The sequence below is a fragment of the Anser cygnoides genome, chromosome 1 (genome assembly GCF_040182565.1).
Source record: "Anser cygnoides isolate HZ-2024a breed goose chromosome 1, Taihu_goose_T2T_genome, whole genome shotgun sequence".
Taxonomy (NCBI): domain Eukaryota; kingdom Metazoa; phylum Chordata; class Aves; order Anseriformes; family Anatidae; genus Anser; species Anser cygnoides.
Window position 1 is genome coordinate 162,399,345 of NC_089873.1, and position 23,379 is coordinate 162,422,723.

At 35.0% G+C, this 23,379-nt stretch overlaps 1 protein-coding gene across 2 annotated transcripts; it reads left to right on the plus strand.

Annotated features, from left to right (window-relative positions):
• Positions 1-8,807: 8,807 nt before the first annotated feature.
• On the plus strand, positions 8,808-16,480 carry SLITRK6 (SLIT and NTRK like family member 6). Of its 2 annotated transcripts, XM_013193804.3 has the most exons (3): positions 8,808-9,343; positions 12,504-12,547; positions 12,708-16,480. In XM_013193804.3, exons 2-3 carry the CDS (start codon positions 12,536-12,538, stop codon positions 15,240-15,242), a joined length of 2,547 nt encoding a protein of 848 aa, XP_013049258.2. In that variant the 5' UTR covers positions 8,808-9,343; positions 12,504-12,535; the 3' UTR covers positions 15,243-16,480. The 2 variants fall into 2 exon arrangements, with proteins under 2 accessions (XP_013049258.2, XP_013049259.2); XM_013193805.3 differs by lacking the exon at positions 12,504-12,547 and having other exon boundaries at positions 8,809-9,343.
• Positions 16,481-23,379: the final 6,899 nt, after the last annotated feature.

A 23,379-nucleotide genomic window follows, 5' to 3' on the forward strand; every position in this document is an offset into this window, starting at 1 on the left:
AAATAGCAGGGGAGAAATACTTTATTCAGTTAGGTTACACTACATACTGTACAGAACTTTTTATTAATTCACTGACCTTGTTCATTGTTATTAATTGGTGATTACCATATTGTATTATTTTGATGAGAAAAATCTAACCCTGATACCATGCAGAATACCAAATCCTACTACTGACTCAGTAGCTGTCTTACTGGTATGCTCACACCTGCTCCAGTCTGTGCTTTACTGAAATCCCTATGGCTTTGCACAGATGCCAGTATATGGTCAGTAGTAGTTAGATCTTTAAGTCAGAGTCAGAAAAAAAGTCAGAAACTTCCCTTACTATGAGTTCTAAACAAAGTTTCATCTACAAAATCCCAGGTGAAAAAGAGATTAATTTAACTGGAAAAGTTAAGTGTACTTAGAAGTCTATATACATAAGGTACGTAACAAGTAGCATTTAATACATTCGATTTTTGGAAGTAGAAATATGTCTATATTAAAACCTACTTTATCTATCAGTGCTGATATGCTTCTTTTCCTGAGGAAAAGTAAAGGTGTGTAACAATATGACCACAGCAATCAGATGGACTATCTCAATGAAGAAAGTCACTGCTTTACTCTATTTTAATCTCCTTCAGTAATAAAAAGAACAGCAAGTTCACTCTTCCTGGCCTACTTTCTGTTTTTTCTTCACTGGAAATATTCACACCCCTGTCCTTATCCCTTACCCTTGAGGAAACTAAATAACTAAATTGAATCTTTTTTTTTTTTTTTTTTATAAAGAAGATTTTTCCCCCCTTTCCCCACCTTTTCAGGGGCAAAGTGACTGATTCTGCTGTACTAATGTCCTAGATAATATAAGCAACCCAGATTCAAGATTTGAGCCATGAAGGACATTTCAAGATAAGATGCTGTATATGAATAAATATGGATATATGTTGTATGTGAATAAAAATTCTTACTGTCACATAAGATTCAAAGGTTCAATTTGTCTATATGTCTGACTGAATAAAAAAAATACAGTAGTCAACATCTGCATAAATCAAAATTGAAAAATAATACTGAAGAAAGTTTTAAAAGCCAGTTCCTATTTTGGAAATAAAACAGTAATTAGCCTAATGAATTTGATGTTAGAATCAATTTGCCATCAAAATCAAGATATGTTATAGACACAGCTGATCAAAAAACACCTCAAGTGCTTGTTTTATGCACCTGAGACATATATTTCTTTTTTTAAGAAGAAACTTGACATTCCTTTTGCAAGATGTAACTAAGTACTTTTTTTTTTTTTTTTTTTTTTTTTTTTTCAATAGAGAGAAATCCCCTGGAAACTTTTAAAATAGTATTCTTTTAATTCAGAAAATTGTACACTTTTTATTCTGATCATTACGTTTTCTTCTATCTAATAGATTAATTTCTATAGTGGCTGCATGACCTTCATATTTTTAAAAGTTACACTCTAGAAACAAAGAGATATTTTAGAATAGAAGCCAAAAGGAAATCACTGGCAGATGTAGGTTTGTGTGTTCTCCCCACTTAGACAGAAAAGCTTTTTAATATTGCTGAAATGAGGGCTAAATCTGATAGATTTAATTCTTTTAATGGGCTCTATTTAATCCATGATAATAATGTGAATAGAAACAAAGAGTATGACTACATGGCAGAATGAAAAGTTGAGTAAACATATTAAAATAAATAGCTACTCAATTAATAGCATCTGAGAATTTAGATGCAGGGATTAACTGAACAATTCTGGCCAACTTGCTACTAAAAAAAAAAAAAAAGAATAAAATAAATAAATAATGAATAAATAAATAAATAGATAATCCAAGTATTTCAGGATGGACAAAAGAACATAGATTTGTCACTCCTTTCCTTATTGGTATCTGTATCAGGTATATTCACTCTTCTTTATAGCTTGTGTGTTTCCCATTAAAGCCCAATTTTCTTGCGCTCTTTTCTATAATGGAACTGCATCAGGGAAGAGTGAATTTACCTACAGATTTTCAGAAAGTAGAGAAAACCTGAGGTAAGGAGAAATTGTTTCCAGTTCTCCCACTTCCTGAAAAGTCTTACTAGTCAGCTATTGTGCAAAAGAACACAGCCACTAGGAACTTAGATACAGGTACTTTTTTGTACCTCTGTGTTGTAGGTTAACCCTGGTAAGCAACTCAGCTTACCCCTCTTCTCCCCGCAGTGGTATGGGGAAAAGAATAGAAAGAGCAAAAGCAAGAAAATTCATTGGTCAAGACACAGATAGTTCAATAAGTAAAGCAAAGAGGAAGGAAAAAAATCTCTAAAATGTGATGCCAATGCAATCAATCACCACCTTGCATAAGCAGACCAATGTCCAGCCACTGTCTGAGCAGTGGCTGCCTTCCCAAAAATGGGCCTGTTGTAGTTTAACCTGGCAAGCAGCTATGTACCAAAGAACTGGTCACTCACTCTCCCCAGGTGGGATGGAGGAGAAAATCAGAAAGGTAAAAGTTCAAGAACTAATGGGCTGAGATAAAGACAGTTCAATAGGTAAACCAAAAGATGTGTGCAACAGCAAGGCAAAGCAAGGAATTAATTTGTTATTTCCCAATGGAGGTAGGTGTTCAACCACTTCCAGGAAAGCAGGATCCGTTCATGACCTGTAACAGTTTCTTGGAAAGACAAATGCCATCATTCTGAAAGTCCCTCTCCCCCTTCCTTCTTCTTTACCCCAGCTTTTGTTGCTGAGCATGATGTCATACGGTATGAATTATTTCTACGGTCACTTTGGGTCAGCTGTCCTGGCTGTGTCCCCTCCAAATCTCCCACATGCCCCCAGCTTATCTGCTGGGAGAGCAGAGCTGACAAAATAGAAAGCCTTTATACTGTGTAAATATGGTTCAGCAATAACCAAATCACTGATGTGGTTTATCAACACTATTTTAGTCACTAATCCAAAACGCAATACAATACAGACTGTTATGAAGTAAATCAAATCCATCCCAGACAGACCCAATACATTTTCTTAGCTACCAACCTTGGAAAATTATTTAGGATAAGATTTGTCTTAGGGACTGCAATTGCCTAAAATTCACTGGTTGTCTAAGCTAAGCTCTAGATTTCCCACTGAATGACAGAAAGCAATAGGGACTTCCAGAGTGATACATTCAACATTTTAAGATGCCAGTCTTATTTATAGTTTTATAGATAAGATGAATAATCACTGATTTGTGCATGAATTAAATAAAGGACAATAGGACAATAAACTTAGATTGAAGTAATAAAATTTTAGACTGAAAATTAAGTGACATCAGTACTGTACTGAGAATTCTGACTGGTGAGAGGTGTTTCCCTCTGTCAAGATCTACAACTGAACACTACTTATGACTGTAGAGATCAAAAAAATTCTTTGACCTGTGCACACACTGGTTTCAGTCCCTATATTGCATAATCAAAGTTAGAGTTCAGAGCATAAGTTATTACCTCTGTAAAGGATATGCATTTTCAGGAAGAAAAAAATCAACTTCAAAACAGAGCTTAAATATGAATTGATTAATGCATTAGACTTGTGTTGGACCTATAAACTTTACTGAATATATACGTATGATCCTCAATTGAATTGTATGGCTAGTTGCAATCTGGTGATGTTCCAAACCTGATTGTTTACTACAATATTTATTTACATTTTATTTTTTTTACAAGTTGTCTGATACAGTATATGTTGGCTGGACTTCTGTGCAAAAGTAGTATCAGGTAATGTACAATTAGTTTATGCACAGACATGCGTTATCATGAATAAGCTTTGGCATAGTCAGCACACAGACACTAATTTGTGTCTAATAGGATACTAATGTCAAATATCAATGCATTATTCATAGCCAAAAGAAAAACAAACTGTTTTACACAATAGTTTCAATATTTCTTGTTTTCTTATTGAGACTTACAGAAAGAGATTAAAGAGAGAAATTTTTTACCACTGGAAAAAAATAAATGTATAAACATAAGTAAATTGTCATACCCTTTGTTTTGCTTCTTGATTACTGCATGTTCAGTGATTATTTTTTCTTTGTTTTCCTTTGCCTGTAAAGGGCTTGTAACATATTACTATATATGCACTTTTGTAACTTTATGAACCACTGACAGATGACTTTCAAGTTAGCACTTCATCTGGAACTGTTAGTATCTTAGACTGTAATTTGAAGAAGGACATCACAGTACATCACAAACTTGTACAGCATGTGTGTTCATGCTCCACCATCTATCTTAGGAACAGAACACCAAAAAGATTTTCTTCTAATATGATGTGGTACAGAGAACAAAAAAGTTCTGTTACTTATTTTGAAAACTTTACACAATTTGGTTACCTATGGAAAAGTAAAGAGAATGTATGTAGCATAGATAAACTTAAAAGGTTTTAATTTAATCTTTTTATTCAAATGTAGGTTAACAGATATTGAATGGATGTCCAGAGTAACTAGAAAATGAGTAAATGCACAAAGAAGACAAAAGAAATTCCTCTTGACTTCACACTGTGTTTTTCTCTTCTACTTGAGAAACAGGTGCTTTGCACCACTTGGCTGTTAACAGTTTCACTGGCTATGTGGTAGTAGAGAGGATGACTTCATTCTAAAACTACAGTAAATTTACTGTAAGGTCAATAGACAATAATGCTTCTGGGCTTGCAAAAGTTGCTATAAAAGGGAGCATAGGTAGAATATTAAAGAGGTTTTCAGGCTGTTAGCATGTTATATAAAGACAAATCAGATAACTTACCAGATGTCTGGTGGAAACACAATACAGCAGAGAGCAAACAGTGTAGGACACTCCTGTGTAAGACAACTTCCTGACATATCTGGTGAGTGAGACAGCTAGGGAAGGAGCCCTGCTGGACCTTTCGCTTACAAACAGAGAAGGCCTTGTGGATGATGTGAAGGTTGGAGGCTATCTTGGGCATAGCAATCACTAAATAATAGAGTTTTAAATTCTTGGAAAAGTAAGGAAGGGGGTTAGCAGGCCTGCCATCTTGGACTTATGGAGGGCAGACTTTGTTTTTTTAGGTGCCTGTTTGGCAGAGACTCTTGGGAGGTAGTTCTGAAGGACAAAGAACTCCAGGAGGGCTGGATACTCTTCCAGAAGGAAATTTTAAAAGCACAGCATCAGGCCATTCTCACGTGCCAAAAGATGAGCCAGCAGGGAAGATGATTGGCCTGGCTGAATAGAGATCTGTTTCTAGTGTTCAGGGGGGGAAAAAAAAAAAAAAAAAAAAAGAGAGAGAGAGAGAGAAAGAGAGAGAGAAAGTTTATGACCTTTGCAAGAATGAGCAGGTCACTCAGGAAGACTACAAAGATGTCATGAGGCTATGCACAAAGAAAATTAGAAGGGTCAAAGCCCAACTGGAGCTTAATCTGGCTACTGCCATTAAAGACAATAAAAAATGAGTTTATAAATACATTAGTAACAAAAGGAGGACTAAGGAAAATCTCCATCCTTTATTGGATGTGGGGAGAAAAATAGTGATGACAGATGAGGAAAAGGCTAAGGTATTTACTGCCTTCTTTGCCACAGTCTTTAGTAGTAGAACCTGTTGTTCTCTGAGTACTCAGCCACCTGAGCTGGTAGATAAGGGTTGGGGAGCAGAATGAAGCCCCCATAATCCACAAGGAAAATGTTTAGTGACCTGCTGTTCCACTTAGATGCACACAAGAATATTGGAACAGATGGGATCCACACAATGGTTCCGAAGGAGCTGGCAGAAGTGCTCACCCAGCCACTTTCCATCATTTATCAGCAGTCCCGACTATCAGGGAAGGTCCCACTTGACTGATGGTTAGCAAATGTGATGCCAATCTACACGAATGGACAGAAGGAGGATCCAGGGAACTACAGGCCTGTTATTCTAATCTTGGAGCCAGGGAAGGTCATGCAGCAGATCATTTTGAGCACCATCACATGACATACAGGACAACCAGGCGATCAGGCCCAGTCAGCATGGGTTTATGAAAGACAAGTCCTGCTTGATGAACCTGATCTCCTTCTGTGACAAGGTGACACGCTTAGTGGATGAGGGAAATGTTGTGGATGTGGTCTACCTAGACTTCAGTGAAGCTTTTGACACTGCTCCCCACAGCATTCTCATGGCTTGGATGGGTGTATGCTTTGTCAGGTAAAAACTGTCTGGGTGACTGGATCCAAAGAGCTGTGGTGAATAGAGTTAAATCGAGTTGTGAGCTGGTCAAAAGTGGTGTCCCCCAGGGCTCAGTATTGGGGTCAATTCTCATAAATATCTGGACAAGGGGATATCAATGGTCTAGACAAGGGGATAAAGTGCACCCTCAGTAAGTTTGCAGAAAACACCAGGTAGTTTAGAGGTGGTATTTGTAAGTTCTGACTGAAAGAACATGAGAAAGCTTTCTGTTACTTCTCACAGACTTCCCTTTAGCCTTCAGAATTTTTCTGAATGGAAGGAATGAATTGTTAAAACCTTCATCATCAAAAGAAAACAAAGTATTCCAAAAGAACCTTCCCAGGCTTTTTCTGGTCATACCAAAATTTAGAAATTATGTAATTCATTCTTAGTTGCTTTCTCTGTAATGTATACAGTTATAGAAGCCTGCACAGCTTACCATATAACACAGAATTTAATAAAGCATGTTACACAGGATTCAATCATCCTCTGGAAAGGGTTATATACAAGGCCATTCTTAACAGCATTGTAACTTCCATCTATATGAAAGAAAACCATCTGATATATAAGAAATAAAACTCAGTACCTGGGGGAGAGTTCTGTATAATATATGTATAGTTAGAATGGTACAGGCTCCTCATTTCTATGTGGAGATGCTGTAGTTAGTGAAGAAGTAAAAGAGGAATGATCTAAAAGCTTTAGGCCTTTTTGGAGGAAGGGATGAAAATTTTAGATTTTATTTATACAGCTTCACAAATTTTAAGATTGTCAAATCAATTGATAAAGGTGAATGTTTAAAGTGGAGTATGCAAAATACATGTCAGTTCAACCCTGTCATGCACATGTGCTTTCAGAATCATATTCCTTATAATAACCTACTTAATGATTCTTAAATTTTGGTAGAAAACACACCATTGGCCATATTTTTTATAAATCTGGTGAATATATTATAAGGAATGACAAATATTATCAATAATCATTCTCAGTTGTTTTTATTTATTTATTATTAAGAAATGGGGAGGTGTTAGTAGTTGATTTGTGGAAACATTTTTGTGATCAGGTTTTACTTTTGTGGATATTAACTTAAAAGCAGAGCAAAGTTGTTTTCATTTCTGACTTTAATATATATATAGATACAGATATCCCCCATCTCAAATATTCAGCTACAAATGAAGTGTAAGCAGCGGTAAAATATTCAGTAAAAATTAGGAAGAATTTGACTTACAAATTATAAAATCAAAATGAATAAAGAATATCATGACCAGTTACAGACAGATGAGAATCTTTGAGCCTTAAAACACTTGCATTCAAGATATAATTGCAAGATTTATTAAAAGTAGCAACATGAAATAAGTGACATGTTGAAAAAAAAAATCAAATTCTTACCTTTTCTTATGAATATTAATCTGTTGTTGTTATTTTGCTAAATTATATATTTTATCTGTAGAAAGTTAAGTACTAAAGAATTCATTCTAATAAGCCAATACATATATATACATATACCAATATATGTGTATGTATATCTTGGAAAAGATTTTTGGAACATTATGTCACTATGCCCTTTCAAAGGCCAATGAAACTTGGAAACCTATCAGCACAAAAGAAGTTACTGGAGTCTGACTGGTATTGAGCCTCTAATAAACAATCTGTAATCAAAGACATGACATGAAAAACAAAACAGAAATTGTATGCTCTACAGGATAAGTATGCCTAAGGAACAGATCTGTTGGATCTGCTCTACAAGATAAGCATGCCAAGGAACAGAACTCACCAAACAACAGATTTGGTCTGTGTTTTTGTGGCAGTAGGATGAACAGGGAAGTAGTATTTGCAGCATATAAAATCAGCCAAAGCAGCGCAGGAAGGAGGATGAAAATGTTCCTTGGATGAATGAAACATTTTGCCATAGTCCTACTGTATCTAAAGATATTAATACCTTACACATAATACATGCCTTTAAGAATGCACCTCCCCCCCCCCCACCCCTCTCCCCCCGACTAATTTTTATCAAATAAATGTTTCGGGCAAATAGAATAGAATCTCACATGGATGGATACCAACACACTGTACTAACATCTGTAAAACAGACAATTAGGATCAAACCAGTTCTCTTCCTACAGAACACAAGTGGTAGTTTTAAAAAGGACTGACTCCAATCACTGTGCAAACATTAGCACTAATATTCTATAATTTATTTTTTTCAGAAATAAAGCATGTAAAACTGTAAATCCTCATCCCTATCCCAGTCAAGCTGGGTTGACTAGACTAAGCTGTACTGTCTCATTCATATTTTTGAATAACCTTTCATTGTATTGTGATAGACATATTTTCCAGAGGACAAAGTTTTCCTTGTTGTGTGTTTTGTGAAGTGTATTAAATCTGTATTTTTTTTTCCATTTTTAAAGCAAGCATTTGCAGATATAAAATAAGTGCAAGATCTGTCTAAGAGAACAAAAGGCAAGAGCTGCAGCAGACATTTACTGTTTAGCAAAATCATCCATTAATAGCAATCCACAAGATATTTAGCTGAATTTTACTTTCCGAGGTTCAGTTAGATAAGGGGAAAAAAAAGGAGGTGAGGCGAGTTTCAGGAGAAGGAGGAGCTGATCTGTCTCAAGGTGGAGCTGTATCTTGTGTTACATGGCACTGGCAGATTAAAGCTCTCTGATGGGGAAGGGCTTAAAGGCTGAGTCAAAAGCCAAGAAGTCTCTTTATTTACGCCTACCTCCCAGCCCCTGGCAATCTGACTAATAACAAACTGAGCTAACAAGAAAGACTAGAAAGAGCAGAGAGAAGACAGAAGCAGTTTGGATCTAAAAATCAGACAAACCAAGTGATCAAGTAAAGCCCTGCTGAACATCTTGTTTGTTTACTTCATCCAAATGCTTGCAAACAGTTAACTATATGCAGAAAAGTCAGCATAGCTGTGAAGTATGCTGTGAATTTTAATTGAGGAAAAAGGACAACTGATTACAGGATGGTCTAATGTGCACTCTGTCTGGAAGATTTTTTCAATTGAAAGCTTTGTACTTTGTCTTCTGAACAAGGATTTTGACTTTATGGAGCTGTAGCGTTACCAGAGCTTGCAGCAAAGAAACTCAGACCAAAGTGCATTTTTCACAAAGAAAAATTATATTGCATTCAAACAGCTGCTCCAACTGTGCATTACTGGGTGTTTTGGGCAGTTTTACGGCTGTGCAGGTAAGAAAAAATCTAGTTAGTTAATTAGTTTAGAGTATAAGAAACGAATTTCTTACCAATTGAATTTATTTTTCTGCATGACTTAATGTAACTTTTATGCTAAACAATGTCTGTTTACCCTGTGTTGCAAACGGTCTTCCAGGTGCATTTTTTCAATCTGTTAACAGTATATCTGGATAGTTGAATGTGTATATTAAGGAAACACTGATCTGAAATCAGCTGAAGGTGGGAGGAATGTGTGTTTCTTTTTATTTTCTGAAGTGCAAGAATGGTCTTAAATACTTCATCTGACTGTGATTCTGTTCAGAATTTAATAAACATTCCTGAAGGCTTTTAGAAATCACCAGTTCCAGACTGGAGGCTTTGAAATTCCTCAACTTGCATTTTTTTATGTAGATGAATTAAAACAAGTAAATAAACAAAAGTTCAAGAAAGAAAAAAAAAAAAAGCTGTTATTATTATTTGACAAACATTTGACTACTCCTGAAAGTATTCAACTTTCCCTTGTAGAAAGGACTGTGACATTTTTAATCTTTTAGAAAGCATATTGAAAAAGCTCAATTACATTATGCAGTTAGTAATGACTTCACGAAAGTAGATAAGAACAACAAACCTAAGTTACCACGTAGAGTTTGCTGAAAAATCTCACCACATGAAACAGAAAAAGGTCAGCCTTATTAAGTTTTTAAATTAAAATTTATTTTATTGTGAATTCATTCAGTAAATATTGATCAAATGCTACTTGAAAGCAGTTTTTATTTTACAGTTGTAGCCCACTGAAAGTTTCATTACATATTCCTGAGTGTTCAGACCAAAACAAAAATTTTAAAGGGGAAAAAAAAATCTTATTAATTTTTAGTATGTGTCTATTGATATGTGTGTGAGAATTCTAGCAGTGTTGCCCACAGAAGTATGATGATGATTAAAATGGGAATGTTTTCCAATTGGTTACAAATGTTGTTACTTTCATCTTTGAGAGAGGGGCTTTCATTTTTATAAACAAATTTTTCAATATGTATTAGAATGCAACATGCTTTTCAGATTACTTTTTTTTTTTTTTTCATTTACATTTCCTCAGGGACTTTGTAAATACAGTTTGAATTCAATGCAGCTCGAAACTAGAATCCCTACAGGGGAAAAAAAAAAGTATGCAAACAAGTCCAAATAGTCATACAATAGACTTGAGGATGGCATCTGTGTCAAAAGCCTACATTTTTTTTACTGTGGTTCAGAGGAAAAGATATTGATGCATGTAAAGCATGAATAAATATGTAGCATACTGTGATCCTAGCATTATCCTGCATACATCAAAGTAAATTTTTGGCATGTTGTAGCCTGTCCGCAGTACTTCTTGGGGTGGGAGGTGGGGGGAAGAACTTAAAAGAGATTATACGTATTAAACATAGGCAGTTGGAGTTCAAGGACTATTGTATGAGACAAATATATATATATATATATATATATATTTGTTTTTACTGAAACAGAGATAAAACACCATATATTTAAGGGCATTTTCTTATACTATGAATTGCAATCACTGCTTTTAAACTCATACATCTGCTTCCACTTATCAGAAATTTCTAATGGAGGAAAAACACAGTTCACTCTGCAGTCATTTGCTGTTGTGTTTTGTTTTTTTTTTGTGTGTGTTTGTTTTTTATATGCGTGTGTGGTTTGTATGTATGTAATGCTCATAACAGAGCACTGAAGTCCTTGCATACATAAATCTCTATATCTCACTGTAAGAGAAACCTTGAAGTGTTGCTAGTAACAAAGGCATTTGATTATTAAAACTGTATTGCTGAGAAATGACAAAACATTTAGCCACACTATAAGAATATTCATACATGTAATTGAATAACTAATCTTTCAGAAATTAAGACTTCAAATGGTTAATTCTGTAATGATGGTTAATTCTGTAGTGACATTTTGTATTCCATGTTTTAATAGCTTACTTTGAAACATCATGTGACCTTTATTAGCTGGATTTTTTAAGAAACCAGCTTAGTTCAGTCCTAGAATGAATAGAGTACCCCAAAATTATTGTGCTGTAAATCTTCCAGTCCACTGTAAGATATATATATATATTTCTTTTAGGAAATGTGGAAATATTTAATTAAAGATTATAAACAGATATTTTGCTCCATCTCATATATCAAGAAATATCTTTGTTCCTGCTAATCAGGCAGAAACAGAATTTTCAAGTGAAGTGTAGCATAATCTAATTTCAAACAATAACAGACGTTTGATTTCAATGTGTAAATTTTGCTCTTGACTTCATAGTTGTACTGTAATGATGCATTTCTCAGGTACTGCAAAGTTTGAGATCAGTTTGACAGCTGACAATTGAAGTTACCTAATGTATTGGTGATACTGGTGATGACTTGTAAGTAGAAAGGCAAAGTTAATTGTGTACATTTCAAAATATTTGTGTTAATAATTCTAATAATTGGAAGGAGCTTAATAAATAGTCTCAAAAAACCTGTTTGCTCCTTGCCTACTTGTTTCTTCTGAAATGTACTGCATTGTAAACTTTCTCTTCTTTTTTCATTGTGGACACAATTATTTTGTGTGCACACTGTACACCACTAAAAAGGCTTAAAATGTGTTGTGTTCCTGCCTTCACTAAATATACATGAACTAAACCATGCACATTAAAATTTAATTACAGGAAAAGGAATATTTTAGCTACTTACTTTTCAGTCTGGGGATACAAGGATTGCAGAGGAAGTACCTTTTAATTTACATACATAATGCAGAACCAAAGGAGAGATTCCCTGTATCCTGCCTGAATGGGCTTTTGCTTACAACACATTGTTGAATAAAACCAAATATTTTATCTTCTCTTTAACAGCTGGACAACATTAAGTTGAGCTTAGCAAGATACCACTAAAATCTGCAATGCTATATGGTGACACAAAGAAACAATCCAAAATATATTAGCCTTGATATAAGTTGCTTGGGGCAGTAACTTACTATTTCTGTCTACTGTCAAAACATATGGCATATAAATGGTTTATGTATGATATATAAATAAATACAATGCATTCCTGATTATCTCCTACTTAGGTGTATCACCATGAAAGTACTGAAGCACTCTTTCTTATGACTGTGTCTATTGATTCAGTATGTTAAACTAAATATATTTCTCTCTGCTTAGGAAATCATTCAAATGCCTTGCAGGATATAACAATGTTAGAAAAGGTGAGGCAGGTCAGCGGCAAGCACCCCTCAACCCCCCACCCCCTGAAAGAAAGAAAGAAACACAAAACCACAAATTGTGAAATCATGACTCTTGCTTTTTTTTCTCCCAACCTTCCCCCCCCCCCCCCCCCCCCCCCCCCCTTTTTTTTTTTTTGTATAGAATCTGCTGGGCAAGATGAAGATCTGGATTCTTATGGTATATTCAGTTCTGGTTGCATCTGACCCTTTCCAGTCAGAGTCTTCTTTTTCTTCAGTCAGAGGATCTTGTCAGAGTTTGTGTTCCTGTGAAGAAAAGGATGATACCATGATTATAAACTGTGAAGAAAGAGGCATCAAGATGGTATCAGAAATAAATGTCCCACCATCACGGCCTTTCCATCTTAATCTGTTAAACAATGGCCTGACTACGTTACATGTGAATGATTTTGCTGGCCTTGTTAATGCTCTCTCTCTACATCTTGGATTTAATAACATTGCAGATATTGAGCCTGGGGCTTTCAGTGGTCTCAGCCTTCTTAAGCAACTTCATATCAATCACAATTCTTTAGAAATACTTAAAGAAGATACATTTAATGGATTGGAAAATTTGGAGTTTCTTCAAGCAGACAACAATTTCATCACAGTGATTGAAGCAAGTGCCTTTAGCAAGCTCAACAGGCTTAAAGTGCTTATTTTGAATGATAACGCCATTGAGAATCTTCCTCCAAACATATTTCGTTTTGTGCCATTGACCCATTTAGATCTTCGTGGAAACCAATTACAGACACTGCCATATGTTGGCTTTTTAGAACACATTGGTAGAATACTAGACCTTCAGTTGGAAGACAATAAATGGGTCTGTAACTGTGATTTGCTTCAGCTGAAGATATGGCTCGAAAACATGCCTCCTCAGTCAATAATAGGTGATGTTGTTTGCAATAACCCTCCAGTTATCAAAGGCAGCATCTTAAGCCGATTGAAAAAAGAATCACTTTGTCCTACTCATCCTGTCAATGAACTCGAAGATCCTTCAGGGTCACTACCCTTGGTTGTAACCACCTCTATTGGTGATAGTCACCTATCAACTAAGGTCATTCCTATCCTGAAAGCTCCTACTAAAGAACCAGGTTTAGTGCTTCATACTTCAAAGCCAACTACTCAATCTCCAGGAATCTATTGTCCCATTCCCTGTCACTGCACCAGCCATATGCTCTCAGGAGTTCTCATGCACTGCCAAGAGCGAAATATTGAAAGCTTGTCTGATTTAGGACCTCCTCCTACAAATCCTAAAAAGCTTATTCTAGCTGGAAACATTATTCAGACATTGCTGAAGTCAGATCTTGTGGACTATGCTAGCCTGGAAATGCTTCATCTGGGGAACAATCGTATTGAAATCCTCGAGGAAGGATCTTTTATGAATATGACTAGACTGCAGAAATTATATCTCAATGGCAATCATCTTACAAAGCTAAGTCAGAATCTCTTTCTTGGCCTTCAGCACCTTGAATACTTGTACCTTGAATATAATGCCATCAAAGAAGTTTTGCCGGGGACATTTAATGTGATGCCAAAACTTAAGGTCCTCTACTTAAATAACAACCTTCTGCAGACTTTACCACCCCATATCTTTTCAGGGGTTCCACTTACCAGATTAAACCTAAAAACAAACCAGTTTGCTCATCTGCCTGTGAGCAATGTCTTGGATGAATTGGATATGCTGGTACAAATTGAACTTGAAGACAACCCCTGGGATTGTACCTGTGATTCAGTTGGGCTACAAAAATGGATACAAAAGCTGAGTAAGAACACAATGATGGGTGATATTTTTTGTAAATCTCCAGGACACCTAGAAAAAAAAGAACTGAAATCCCTAAACAGTGAAGTCTTGTGTCCAGGTTTATTAAACAGCCCTGCCCTACCATCTCATGCCAGTTTTGTAGTTGTGACTTCTACTACTGCTACCAACACTGCAGACACAATCCTGCGGTCCCTTACAGATGCTGTCCCACTTTCTGTTCTAATACTAGGACTGCTAATTGTGTTTATAACTATCGTATTTTGTGCAGCAGGCATAGTTGTTCTTGTTCTGCATCGGCGGCGAAGATGTAAAAAGAAGCAAGCAAATGAACAAATGAGGGATAGTAGCCCAGTTCACCTCCAGTACAGCATGTATGGGCATAAGAAAACACACCACACAACGGAGCGCCCAGCTGCAGCTCTCTATGAGCAACGTATGGTTACTCCTATGGTTCAGGTCTATCACAGTCCATCCTTTAGCCCCAAACACACTGAGCAACAAGAGGAAGGAAGTGAGAAAGAAGTTAAAGATTCCAAACATCTCCGCAGAAGCCTCCTGGAAAGAGAGAATAGTTCACCTCTTACTGGTTCAAATGTCAAGTATAAAGCTACAGATCAATCTGCTGAATTTCTGTCTTTTCAAGATGCCAGCTGCTTGTATAGAAACATTCTTGAAAAAGAGAGAGAACTGCAGCAACTAGGGATCACAGAGTACCTACGAAAAAATATTGTCCAGCTCCAGCCTGAAATGGAAGTTCATTATCCTGGAACACACGAGGAACTGAAGTTAATGGAGACACTAATGTATTCCAGACCAAGAAAAGTTTTTCTAGAACAAACTAAAAACGAGTATTTTGAACTCAAAGCTAATTTACATGCTGAGCCTGACTACCTGGAAGTCTTGGAGCAGCAAACATGAAATAACACATTGGGCTGGGCCAAATTTCTCTAATTCTGTTTCAAGTTAGAACCATTGTAAATAAAAGTGCCTTATAATAACAAGTCAACAGTCAGAACTTAAGCACAGCAGTAATCCTAGCAAAAAACAAAACAAAACAAAAAAAAAAAACACAACAACAAACAAAAACAACTCAGGGATCACTGTGGGAAGCCATGCGGTTGTATGCAGATAATATGTCTCATCCCCAGTTAAACATGAACTGTATGATTGAACTGTGGGAGGAAGACTGCTTATTGCAATATTCCTCAACATGTTTTAAAGGTGTGTATGGCACTCTCCTTTTTGTACCTAACCTATGGAAAAATATTTTTCTTGTACTCTTTCTGTCAAATTAATTACATTCCTTAAAACAAACAAAAACACCTGTGTTTGTAATTACAAGGTTAGAGTGTATTGGTTAGGTGTTAGCATATGCACTGCATATATGACCATTGTCTACAACAACACCTAACATACCCTTGTAATAAATATGAAAGGATTTGAAAAGTTGTCATACTAAATGTCAGCTAAAAACAAACGGAAAGATTTTTGTGTATGCACCCATACATCCAGAGCCTTCAAAAACTTAATATTTTACATGGAACTTCATCAAATATGTTCTTTATCAGCATGAGGAAGGAAAAATATCTATGTTTACGCAACATCTTACAACAAGAAGAAAAAAAAGCAAGCCTTTGCATACTTTTCCCTATCTGATAGCTTTACCTAAGTTTGGACAATCTTTTCTTAAGCTGCTGCTATAAAATAGCGTGCATCACTGGTGTTTCAACTCACAATCATGGGCAATTTGAAAAGCTACTGAGAATCGGCTGTAAATATATTGCTGTGTTTAATAAGTTTGATTTTTATGTCTATCAATATATATAAATAACTTCTGTACTGGCTTTAAATATACCTGGAGGAAATAAGTTTGCTGTGGCTAGGAGCTTCCAGGTGCCAAAGCAGGTCCTGACTGACAGTACCCAAAAGCAACTCTACCCCCACCCCAAATAACTGCAACAACACACATGTATGAGGAACAGTAATAATATTTAGATGTTGTTTGTATTAAAAATGTTATATTTTGCAGAATCTAGAATATAGTGTTGTGGGAAAATAGGAAAAAAAAGTAGAACACTGCAGATTTATTTTTGCAATAAATTCTAGCTAGATTTATATGTACTATTTATTCTGTATAATTTTGTATTTTTTTTTTTTTTTCAACTCACAAGAAAAGAAAAATCTTATTCCTGGCTGCCTTTCAAGCAAATCAAGGAACTGGTCTCTTTCAATGAAAATGAAATTAAGAGTTTTTTAAATGTCTTTTTCTTAGAGGTCACTTTTTAAAGAATAAGGTCACAACTTCATGCACAAGTTTAGAACTGTTCAGGAATTTTCAGAAGACAAGGCTTCTCACTCTTGCCATGTGGTCAGGAGCATCTTGCCTGGAGTGCAGTAGGGCCATTCAATTTCTGTGCATAGTTGACACAGTGCCAGAACACAAATTATGACCTGCATTTATCTTCTTCTAAACAAATCTGTGGTAAATTGTCTATGCATGAATAACTTTTCTTTTTTTTTTCCTAATTTCTATTTGTAGAGCTAAGAATCATCTGAATGCCAAACTTAGCACTGAAGTTTTGATAAACTAAAAGAGACATGTTCTTTAGTTCATCTTACTGCTAATGTCTTACCTATTTGTATACGTATATGTGAGTTCTTTATTTTCTTTGCACATGGGTACATAGGTTTCTGACAGAATTTTTTCCTATGTTGCATACAAAAGTCAAATTATCAGTTCTTTCAAATTTGCATAGAGATAATTACCTTGATGGTGCTATCCTAATTTTTGTAACCCAAGGATCTGACCACTTGTTTCTGTTAACAATTCAACTTCCTTATTAATATTTTTAAAAAGTCATCACTTTGCTATGGAAGTCAACCTTCTTAGCTTCCAAGAATCAAAATGTTAGTTATAAGAAAATAAGTATTCTTTCCTCTTTCTACAGCTGAGAATAATTTAGTTTAGAAAACCTCTGTATTGAGGAAGCGTAAATCTGGTTGCAATATATTTTTTCCTTGCTATCTTTATTCTAGACAAGTAAAGGTAATGCTAAGTATTACTTGTGGAGGTAAGGGTGAGACAAAGGGGAAAATGCAACTACTTTAATTTTACATTAACTTAAGTATTAGTTATTTTAGCTGTCCTTGCACATCTGAGACATGTGGCATGTCTCTTTATGGACATGTCAGAGAACCTATAGAAACCCCTGCTTTCATCTAGAGGGGCAACTGAAGCCCAGGTGAGATGGCTTAGAGCACTAAAATTGCTCTAATTGTCTACATCTAAAAAAAAAATAAATTCTGAAAATAATCTATTAAGAAACAATGAAAAATTGAATTCAGTCAATAGAACTGACAATAGAAAGCTCTGAATTTTAAACAGACCCACAAATATCCTTGTGTGAATTCTCAGAGATCTTAAATTAATGTGGAGAAAAAACAACAACATATATGGTATATAATAACAGACTTTAGCATTTCCATGTCTTTCATTTCAGTAGTCATTTCCATTAGTAAAAAATGGGTGTAAAAATAATTCTCTGAAATTGGCAAGATGCAGGGAAATGATGAATCAGGCCCTCAGGCTTTGATTTAAGAGAAATAGTTTTAGACTAAAGACAATTGCCACATGCACAGATGTCACTTTGCTTAGCTGCTAACAGTTACTTGGCAGAATGTTGAGGACAACTGTGTGGCAAAACATTTTTCTGCATTGCAGTCTCAAGGAATCAAAAAAAAAAAAAAAAGCTAAATTCATGTCAAAGCAACTCAGTTACACAGCTGTCTCAGAGCACCACTCAGCAGAAGTAAATAGAGATTTAGCTTTTAGCTTTCCATCAGCAGGGTGATTCACACCATTCATTATATTAGGGTGACTGTACTCTGTGGTAGTCTGTAACGCTGCAAGTGGTTTTGCAGTATCCAGAAGTCAGTAGAATGTGGCATGTCATCCATTTTCCTATCATCTGTCCCTGCTGGACTGCCATGTAGTAAATGTTTGTATGACAAGGTGAGAGCAGGTCTGTCTATAGACTTCCTTCATACTAACATTCTCAGACAGTGACAGAATGAGATTTTTTATTTTTTTTTTTTTTAGGAGGAAAATTTATATTGCCATAACAAAAAGGGATAAGAATTTGGCCTTATATGATTATTCTTCAGATGAAGAATATCAATATCAGCTGATAAAATCATAACATAAGGAAGGTATTGTACAACAGGAGAAGGATGAAGTATGTGTTCCCAAAAGTTCCTTGGGAACTTATTTTCATTATATTAATTAGCAATGTGTCCCTAACATTGTTACTGATGTTTCTTGAAAGTTGGAATGGTATTCAGATTTTGTTGCTGTTGTTGCTAAAGCCATGTTCTTGTATTTATTTACTTATTTATTTTCCAATCACAGACACAGTAAAGTGATTTTACACATTTCACTTATCTAGAATAATGGAGGCTGGAAGGCAAAGCAATGCTTGACAGTCTGCAATGAAGTGGATCCATTTTTCTCCTGTCAGCACGACAGTTTAATTGAGTGGAGTGTACGGGAAACAGGTGTACTTGGCAGCTATGTTATTGTTGTTAGGGTACCTCAAAGTAACCAACATTAACATTTTTCCCCTCACATTTGAGTGAATAAAATATATTAAATAACAATATAGACCTGTTCTCTAAAAAAAAAAAATAAATAAAAAAATTATAAATACATCTATTACACTAATTTATTTTAACCTGCTTTTATATTTTCAACTTCATAAATGTCAAACATATTCCTGTTTCTTCCTGCTACAGGTATTTTTCACACAGGCTTTTAGTATTTATTTAGTAATATATTCATATTACCTGCAGTGATGTCTCTTCAAGCTTATGAACAGAAAAAAGGAACACCTCCCCCCCCCCAAAAAAAAACACTTTCCAACAAAAACTGTGAATTTGCACATAAATTATTTGTCTATTCTGAAATGGTTCAGTAATTTCATACACTCTTCTCCATCAGAATGACAGATCAACTTTGCTATAACCAAGTTGTAAATTGAAAATGAGTTCATACTTTTTCTCTGTGATGTGTTAAAGCTACAAGTTTTGAACTCAAGCCTTTTTCACCTTCAGCAACTGATTTTCTAATTGGAATTAGAGGATCAGGTTCTGGCCCCTCTCTTCGTGATAAAGAAGTCCTCGATATAACCCTAAATAGCAGCTCTTCAAAATGTGACATCTACCTACATAGAGGTTGCTAACTGCATAGTATGCTAAGCTGAAAAGATAAGTTTAACTTGGAGGGGAAAACACTTTATCAAGATCCATTTCTGCTGTGTGAATAAAACATGGGTATTTAATGCAATGAAAATGTCATTTCACAGGGCATAGTGGTAAGGGAAAAAAAAAGAAAAAAAGAGACTGAGTCTCAAAGTCACCATCAGAAGGAATTCTGTATTATTATTTTGAGGATGCAATTTTCTAGAGCAATATACTTCATCAGCCACACCAAGACAATCTGCACATTTCAGGTAAATGCCCTGAAATTATTACAAGGCTAAAAACAATCAAGCACTTGTCTTAATTAAAAAGATCATCTGAGAAACTTGCTGAAGACTTTGTCTATTTCTCTTCTCTTATACTGCTTTGTATTTTATGTTATACAAATATAAAATACCTTCATTTCCATTAATGAATTTCCACCATGGACAAATCCTGCTCTGCCATAGACAACACCCTAGCGCTAAACTGAAACCTACTCCATGGGGAAGTTTTGTGTGTGTGAATTGCCTTCAGTTTTCAGATCCTCTGCCACCTGATGTTTGGTATACCTTACTGGATTTGGGACAGGGAAATGGATCTATTACTGAGCTTACTATAATTCAAAAGATTTGTCCCTTTTTGATTTTCTGAAGTTTATGATATTCTTGATCTTGTTGCAGGAGATGGTATCAAATACATTGTTTTCTGTTTTGTTTTGTTTTGTTTTTAACTTGAAATAGAAATGAGCTGTAGATGGAATCAATATGGTGAACTTAACTGCCATATTGAAAAGATATAGCACGGCATTTTCTTTCCTGCACATCTCCTAACAGTCTTTTGGCTTCTTGACACAACAGAACAAATTCTTAAGAGCCACAGTCTAATGGAAAGCAGTTAACATCAAGAAGAAAGTAAAACACCAGATGCTGTTCAGTTCTATGAAAGCAAGATGTGATGAATTTTTTTTTTTAATCAGTTTCAACAAGATGGAGTGCATATGTTCCTCCTATTTCTACTACAAGGACTACTTTTACAGTTACTTTTAGTTCATGTTATGGAATGATAGCAGAGAAAAGAAGAAACAACTTAGTTTCATATATTAATGAGAAGGTTATGCATTGTAACTTCAGCTATTTACCTTTGTAAATCAATTCAGCTAGATTATTTCATTTTGAGACAAATTATTTTAGGAAATAAGTATTTTAAAAATCTTCCAGTTGTAATTTATTACCTACTAAACTCCAGAGAAGTATATATATTCAAATATAAAGAAATCTGGACCCCTTTATACATCCAGAAATCTGTCCTAAGAGATGTTAGCATAAAATTGCTTTTAAAAATAAACTATAACTTTTATTTTGTTACCTTATAAAACTATTATTTTTAGTTTTAAATTAAGAGCCATCCCAGTATTTTTGCATTTTTTAATTGAAAACCAATATAACACTTTCATAATTATACATATTTGGGTTAAATACATATTAAATATTTCCATACTAAGACATATTAAAAAAAAATATTGTCAAATATAATCTGACACTCACCTCTTCTTTCTCTTTGCAGAAACAATGCAGTTTGCTGTGCAAAAATAAAAAATAAAAAAATGCACATTTCATGGGCAGGAACAAACAAACAAAATTATTTTGTGTCTTTGTGATTTATTTTGTGAGTGAAATATTTTGGATTCCCATCCTTGTGGTGCAGTATGTTCATACAGTTCATAGGAGACTGGAAGTATCTAAGAGGTTCAGACTAAAACAATTAAAGGCATGACACTGATAACACAAAGGAGTGGCTTAACTAATAGTCTATGTAATCATGTTCTTTTGTAAAAAGATAGTTGCAGAAACACTTTTCAAAAGATCTGGTGTGTCAAATTTCCTTTGAATATATCTGCTAAATTGGACCCCAACGGTCCTCTTACATCTTTATAAAACTTGGTAAAATGTGAGATTCAGGCTGACAGTGCTGGGCTAGTTCATGGGCATCCAGACACTCTGTACGCTTGGATATTTGGAGGCCCGCAAAAAACCTCTAAGGTGATGTGTTGAAGTGGAAGAGATTCTGAGAAACAGTTAAAGATTTAGCTGGCTCTTTTCATCTTGCCCAAGACGTTCAATATTCCATAGTATTATATCATGTGACTTAAGGATGAACGTAAAATGCTAATAAATCAGAAATGTAACATTTAGATGTCACTGTTCACAAAGGGTAAATGATTACATGAGATGTCATGGAATGAAAGTGAAGGTAGGGAGACTTTAACAGCCTCATGTGTTATGTGTCTTTAAGTACACTCAAAAATAGCACTCAGTATAACCTCAGAAAAGTTGGTAGGGGAGAGGAGATTTTTGTCTATCGACCGCTCATGAATACAGATTTTCTGAAGGGAAATGCTCTTCTGAGGATAGCTAACTTCATACTGCCATACATGATGTTATGAAGGCTGAATCATGTTCTACAGTTTCTAACATAATCTTGTATGATAGGCTGAAATCTGTCACTGCGCTAAGCTCTAAAGTGTCATCTGAAGTCAGCAGGACTTCTTGCATACCCAGATTCCATGATTATTTTTACTCATAAAAATGGTCACAGAATAAACATATTTTTTTATTGTTTTCCTATATAAAAGCAATCCTGTAAAGAAAATGATTCCTTCTGAATTTTTGATTCATGTCTTAATCCAAGGGCCATTAAAACTAAGCAAATATGTCTTTCAGATCTGGATTTATGCATCATTGTATTAGAAGTCTATAGTTTTGCCTGCACAGATACATATAGATTTAAAAATTGTGCAAAAACTTAGTGGTGTTGTTGTACTGTCTTTGATCAGCCAGCATGAGTTGTGAGCACGAGACCAGCTACCATTCTTAACTTTAAAGCCAAACCATATATACATGAGGTTCTGAAGATTCACTTGACACCGCCTCCTGAAAAAGTGAAAGCTATGTCTGTTTTTTTAAGTTCATTTTCTCCCACAGATAAGCATGTAAAGAAGATCACAGTATAGGTTATAGAGGTCAATATCAATAATAAACACCTAAAAGATATCTGGACATTAAGAGTAGCCTTCTTCACTAACAGAAGTAGTACAGCACTGAAATAGGTTACCCAAAGTGTCTGTGGAACCTTAGTCCCTTGGAGATTTGCAGGACTTTTCTGTACAGTCTCAGCTGGTCTACAGTAAGCAGCAATACTGCTCCAGGAAGCAGGAAATTGGACTTGACAGCCTTCAGAGGTCCCTTCCAACCAACATTTCTTTGATTTTAACATGATTCTGCAAAAAATTTTTGAGGACAAAGTAGAAGGGTGTTTCTTTTCTTTATATACACTTCCACAATATGAAGTTAAGCAAAAAGGTAAATACAATACTCACCAAACACTGAAATGAAATAAAGACTTTTCAATTAAGTCCTGTAAGATACAGAGAAGCAGTAATATCAAAGCTGCAACAACTTAAACAGTGCTTCTCTGATGTAGGTCAGAATGCATGTGAATTGTGGTTACCTAAATTTATTGTTAAAAGTATTTTTTTACATGAAATATTTAAAATATCTAAATAAAATACTGAAACTATCTTAAACCCTTGACTGATTTTTTTTTTTTTTTTTTTTGGTACTAGTTCAATTAATGAACCAACCCTGTTTTCCTGAAATACTGTTTTCAAAGATGGTGATAATCTTGCTTTTTCAATGGGTCTTCCAGGCTTTAACAGTTATTATTTTATATATTCTATTTGTCAGAAAGTCAAATTATTGTGGTCTATATGATTAATGCAAATTGTAAATTAAGAAATATTTTTTACATAAAATGCTAC